Here is a 6,624-nt window from a genome sequence, read left to right on the forward strand (position 1 = left end):
CACGATCGATAAAATGGTCAGCGAACGACTCCTGCTCACTTCTAATTCAGAGGAACCAGACTAAAGCCATTATCTGAGGGGAGTGGAACTTGCTAACGCCCAAACCCCTCTACGCAGAAAACCTTAGATTTATAGAATAACGGTGAGAGATGACGGAATAGTATCCCCATGATAGATTGATCGTATCACCTGGGTTCAAGGACACTGATGTGCAGATGGTTTGTCGGTCATCCCATGGAGTTGAAAGGGGGACTTTGTTACATCAATCACTGTTATGTGGATAACATTTGGAAACAGCTGAATGAATGCGGTTTTATAGCTGGTTGTTGAAAAGTGACAAGTTAAACTCGCCCTGGGGAAAAAAGAAAAAAACAGTTTATTGATAGTACGATTATGTTTGACAATTCGGAAAAGTTTATTTTGTAAATGTAGTCACTCTGTGCGGGAAGGCCGGAAGCACTGTATAGCTGTTTCATCCCTATGGGAGAATCGCCTGCGGTGCGGATTTCCAAACCTCCTAAAGCTGTACTAAAACTTAAAGTGGAATGGAAGGAAAGATATTTTACACGGAGAGCGTACCTTCCGTCTGAGAGGTTCTCACTCGACAAACACGGGAAGTGGATTCTACGAGTGTAAGATGATGTAAGATGTAAGATGTAAGATGTAAGATGTAAGATGTAAGATGTAAGATGTAAGATGTAAGATGTAAGATGTAAGATGTAAGATGTAAGATGTAAGATGTAAGATGTAAGATGTAAGATGTAAGATGTAAGATGTAAGATGTAAGATGTAAGATGTAAGATGTAAGATGTAAGATGTAAGATGTAAGATGTAAGATGTAAGATGTAAGATGTAAGATGTAAGATGTAAGATGTCGTCTCAAAGCGCGAGTTTGGCAGTGTTTCATGGCTGAAAGGTTTAATCCGCACCTACTAATCAGCAGCTATCAAGTTCTCCTATCTTCCTGGCAATTCGTGTTAAACGCATCGCTGATGAATCAGATTGGGGATTAAAGAGATGCACAACGTTTTTCGGGTTTTCTTTATCGACTATCTTCAACTGAAGGATGAAATTTCGGTCGAAAAGTGCTTCCTTCTGAGGTCACTCCTAAAGATCGTCTCTACGGAGAAATGCCGTTGCAAACTCAAAGCGTCCCTTGGTCTGAGGCTAAAGAAATTCGGTATCCTTCGTATTCAGTTGGAGATACCAGGAAGGGAAAACTCAGTGTTTCAGTACTCAAAATGAAAGAAAATCTTTTCAACTGCCTTTTCTTATCACTCTGGCTAATCAGTACACGAAGTGCATCTCTAACCAAGCATATGGTAGGCCACATGATCCCCATCCCGAAAGGCGAACAGCGCCAGCAGCACTCAAACATTCTTCCATGTCAACCACGTTCATATCTACCCGCAACTCCGAATTAGAAGAGAAAATCAAATTTGTTCTTACCGGTAGTATCTCGCCATGCATAACACATGGCGCAGCACACGTAGCTTACAGTACCGGATGCGGTCCTTGAGGGAAGTACCCTCTGCTTCACCACAAACCCATCCCATGATCAACTCATTTCGAATTCTCTGGTTCCAGCCAACTCCAGTTATAATTCTGAGCTGGTCAACTACCTAAAGTTGCCTAAGACCATCAGCCCAAAGTGATCAATTCTCTCATCCGTGGAACATCATGGCCCCTCTAGTCTTACATACGCTCCCCTTGAGATCCAGCAATATATAATTTTAACGCTACAAGTGGCTCATATTCGCAAAACCATTTCTGGCTTTTGAGATTCTTGCGTTTACTTTGTCTACCACACTATCGCCAGCGCTAATACAAGTTCCGAGATTCGTATATAGTCCCACAACTTCCATTGTCATTGCCTGAATTCTTATAGGCATGTTCAATGACCGCATGTTCCAAAGCATGAATTTGCGCCCAGTTGGTATGAAGCATAAGCCGAAATACTGGATGACCTTGGTCAGTTTTTGCTCAAGGAATACCAGCGCTGTGATATCGACATCAAGTCATCAGATCGGGATCACAAATAGCTATGACAGTGATGCTTTTTTACACATGCCTTTGCGAGTGACCACAAACAACAACTGCTTATTTGCAGAGTTCCTCAAGAGGAATTCCAACAAAGGAACATTCTCATCAATGCCTTAAGGGTTATATGTCACACTTTGCTGACATCTATTAACTTTACTGGTCTTGACTGAGTTTATGTACCCACAGCAAACAGAGTATCAAAGTCGGCAGATGGTGAGTGAAATTGATTAGTTCCACAGTTTGGCTCCTTCAGGTAGCAATCCTTCGGATACCTTATTGCTTCCTTCATCGAATGTTTTCGGAGTGTCACGGCAACAAGCCTTCTCCGTTGCCACAATCTGAAACTGAAAGAGTATTTGAACACAGAAAACCTGCTACATTTTAAGGTGCTTTGCCAGCTGATTGACGTTCAATATCAGTTATTTGGACAGCATGGTAATCGGTAAAACGACGCAAGTAGTGGTACAACTCAGAGTGATATGAGGTTAGGTATTGATATAGTATGACGGGAATTGCTCTGGGTCAACCAGAATCCAACTTACCATCTTTCGAGGCTGATTTCGCGCAACCCCATTTGTTGCCATTCACATAACTATAATCGACACATAAAACGAGTTATCAAATGACTGCGAATTGTACAGTATCACAGAAAAACTGATGAAGTAAAACGGGTAAGTGTGTTATGAACTTGGCTTACAATATAACTGCCTGTTACAGATCAACTGTTTACCATGAATCGCTGGCTCCGTACCCATAATGGAAGAATTCGGTTGCGACTGTATATACATGCATGTGAATGAGTGTGCATACCCACATGTATTGAACACCACTCGAACAGCTTTGTCTCGGCATCACAGTAAACAACGAGGGTCTACAGATGACCAAATGTTCATCAATTGGCAGGCAGCTCGATAACCGCTGACCTTGCCGAGGCGAAGACGGGGCACCCATATAAACGGAGCATTGGTCAATTTCCGTTAGCTGTATCATAGCCACCGAACCACTGCTGATGGTACACATTTTCTGGATCAATTGAAAATGTTACTGTGTCTTGTTACCCTACTACTCATTTCTCTATCCCTGCCGTCGGCTAACACAAGCGCCACGGGAGATCCAAATGACCCCCAAGAATGTCTTGATATAGACGCGCAGTCAGATGGAGATAGCTATCAAGGCAAGGTATCCGTGGCCTACGATGGGACTGAGTGTCAACCGTGGAGTAACCATTCACAGTTTTGGCGCAGGCACTGGTCTCGCGATCGGGCCTACAAAGAGATCAACTACTGTCGAAATCCTGACAACGATGCGCGTGGACCTTGGTGTGTGGTACACAAATCGTCGTTTAAATATTGCAACGTTCCAAGATGTGGTAAGTGAGGAATGCTTTGTGGTCGTTGCTAACTTATATCGATTAAGTAGTAAGCGAATGAATCTATGAAGTTTTTGGTTGCTTTTTAAATCAACTTTGGTCCAGAATGAATTATGGTAGTCTCCTATCAGAGGCGGGGTTTGGCCCAAACAGTAGGTAGTCTCTGATCTGAAGACCTTCACACTGAGGAATGTCTGATGGATAAAGGCCTTTGTTGACCTCTTCAGAGGAATTACATCGCTTGCTCAGACTACTCGGCACTAGTTTTTTCTAGCTAGACAGAGTTAGTGGAGATCAATGACAATCATCAAGTACTTTTAGAATAAAACTCTTTTTAAACATCCAACTTGGTTCTTCAGAATATTGCAAAACCTGGAGTGCCAGCTGTGCTTCAGTGGCCTAAAATATCGCTAAATAAGTTGTAGTTAGGGAGGGAAATGACTCAAGTTTGTTGCCTGATTCCTGGGTTTTTTCGATCCGATTAACAATAGTGATGAACAAACCACTAACCCGATTTCGCTGGTATACGTCTCGGGTAAAAGGAACCGAATGCGTTGTCTACCCAATCCGTTAAATGTAGAGTGATGCGGACGCAAAGTTGACCATTTGTTGGCTTTGAAACCCATTCCAGGCGAATAAACGCGAAATGGTGGAAAACCAGTCTAGATGAAGGGAATTTTACCGTGGAACACAAGATGAAATGACGCTGGTTCAACCAGGTATTATGCCATATGGGGCCTCTCATGTTTTTACAGTACTTCATGTCTGGGGCACGCAGAACATTGTAGTTACACCTGGCAGAACAAGGAGCTTTGACCTGCAATACAAAGAAGTGGGAATACGTGATTCTGTGAACCAATTAAGGGCCAGCGTCAATATCCCTGTTCTGCTGAATACAAAACTGACCAAAACATTTCGTGGCATTCAACTGCACCTGAGGACTATGTGGTGACATTTTTTATTTGAAATTCGTGTAATATAACAGAAGAACGGTATATCCTTCGGAGGGGATCACAGACAATCGCAAATTCATTAATACCCCCTTCTTTATAGGACTGTTTCAAATTATCTTTGGACTGTAAGCACGAGATGATTAGCTTTCGGATTACACTTAGATATTTCACATCGGTAGGTCTTGGAAAACAAACCTTTCCAACTCCAGGTTATGGCAAGCTGCCAAAAAAGTCTTGATTCGGCTCATCTGGTGTGAGGGGAAAGTGGCATCCTTCTGACATTCTGAAGCGCTCAATAAAGAGGACGTTCACTCATCAACGAGTAAAATGTTCACTCACTTGGTGATGAAACGTTTGCAAGCCCGGTGAACAGAGTAAAGACGGTATGATCAAAAGGCAACAGATGATCGTGTGCACGCTGGATTGATCAGAGAGAAGCCGCAGTTTCGTCATCCGGCACTACCGAAAGCATGCTTGCAATGTAAGAATGGTACAAAAAATACTCGCATTGTTGTCGTATGCTAAGTAAAGTCTATGCAAGTGGGTCTTACCTGCGGCTGATCGTCAGTATGCAAACTGTGGTGTACTTCTGCTACATGCATGATACTAACTCTCAGTCCAGTTGCACCGTCGAACAACTTCAAAAAGAAACCAATGTGCAAGCAATCGGACCATACATTAAGGTGCTTTTCTCATGTGCGAAAACTGAGTTGCTATTTTCCGCTGTTGAAATAACATTTGCTTTGGTCTGTAGTGGGTTCCTTTGGGATATCCGTACATTGGTTAAGTGAAAGCCCGTTATACTTTAAACTGAACTACTTTTTGTCGAGATGTAACACACTACTCAAGGTTGCTGAAAAACCCTGGACGTCGCGTGACCGGTTTCACCCTACTTGAGGCTCATCAAGTAGGCACAGTTCGCGAGTTTCTGTCCACCTTATTCTGTAATTCAGCTACCTTTTTCTTCCCCACTACCTCAAACAAAGTACAGGGGGAGCATCGTCCAACGTACATATTATGAGAGAACTTAAGGAACGGCAAATTTGTTAGCACAAACAAAGCAAAGTTGACCAATAGGGAAGAAGCGTGGTCCTTTTAGAATAATTTGCAAAATAGCGAAAGGGAGCGAAAACTCAAAATTCAAATTTTCAGAAAACATCTCTGATAATTACTCGATAAATAAACGGTTTTTTGGGACAGTGATATCCCCCAAAGGTATTTGTGGTCTTTTCGTACTGCGATCGCATAACTTACCACTGAGTATACCCCGAGAAAAGCGGTCGGAATACAGTAATCCAGGGAACTAGTTGAGACATGCTTGTGCATGGTGAGTACAGTGATGTTTTGACGGACGCGGAGCTAGGTTGGGCGTAGTGCGCCGCGCAAAATATTCTCCAGTCCAAGAGAAAGGTTTTGGTACTCGATGAGATGAAGTGTTGAAGAAATTTCAGCTCATCTGAAGTCAGAACCATTCTACAGTGATGTTTGACGGACGCGGAGCTAGGTTGGGCGTAGTGCGCCGCGCAAAATATTCTCCAGTCCAAGAGAAAGGTTTTGGTACTCGGTGAAATGAAGTGTTGAAGAAATTTCAGCTCATCTGAAGTCAGAACCATTCGTTGCGAAACCGACTGACGTGTTACAGGTTTGGAATAGAAAGAGAAAACAACAGTGTTTGACAGAAAAGGACAGAAAAGGAAGTATGCAATTTGCGGAGGCACCGTTGACACCTACCTGCATCTGTGAATACGCCATCACCCAGGTGAAACATTTGATACTTCGGTCCTGTTTTCACCGCAGTAAAATGATTTCTGTGCAGATTTCGTGCAGATCTATCTGCATAAGTAGGCAGTGGCCACTCAGGTTCCATTTGAATTCAAACTGTACGAGGACTCAACAGAATCCCAGCTGAATCTCTCGTTTTCTCTAACTAGATGTGCTCCACAAATCCAGTGTCAGTTGAAGTGATATTCGAGATGTTGCAGTATGTGTTTTTAACGGAAACTACTCTCAAGTTTGCTGAAAACTTTTCGACAACCCGCGACCGATTCCGCCCTCCTTGGAGCTCATCAGATGGATTCAGGTGGATAGATTGCTGGTATCACCACTGGTGCAGAGCCATCGATCCTTGTTTAGCTAAAGCCCTAAATGAGTGATACACACTTTGGAATAATGCGTGCGCCTATTTTCTTTGTTCACTGGTTAGTAGAACTGATGGCTTTGTTTGCCAAAATGCTTGCTGGAACGTCTGATTTGTCTCCG

The 6,624-nt window shown here is 42.9% G+C and overlaps 1 protein-coding gene across 1 annotated transcript in view; it reads left to right on the top strand.

Annotated features, from left to right (window-relative positions):
• Positions 1-3,033: 3,033 nt before the first annotated feature.
• Positions 3,034-6,624, top strand: part of T265_01652 (hypothetical protein) — a gene marked incomplete at both ends in the record, with an annotated part of 100,312 nt that continues 96,721 nt past the window's right edge. The window contains one exon of the mRNA XM_009165718.1: positions 3,034-3,412. Within this exon, the coding sequence (XP_009163982.1) occupies positions 3,082-3,412 (331 nt within the window). The remainder of the gene's footprint in view (positions 3,413-6,624) is intronic.

Source organism: Opisthorchis viverrini (assembly GCF_000715545.1).
Source record: "Opisthorchis viverrini unplaced genomic scaffold opera_v5_18, whole genome shotgun sequence".
Lineage (NCBI taxonomy): Eukaryota > Metazoa > Platyhelminthes > Trematoda > Opisthorchiida > Opisthorchiidae > Opisthorchis > Opisthorchis viverrini.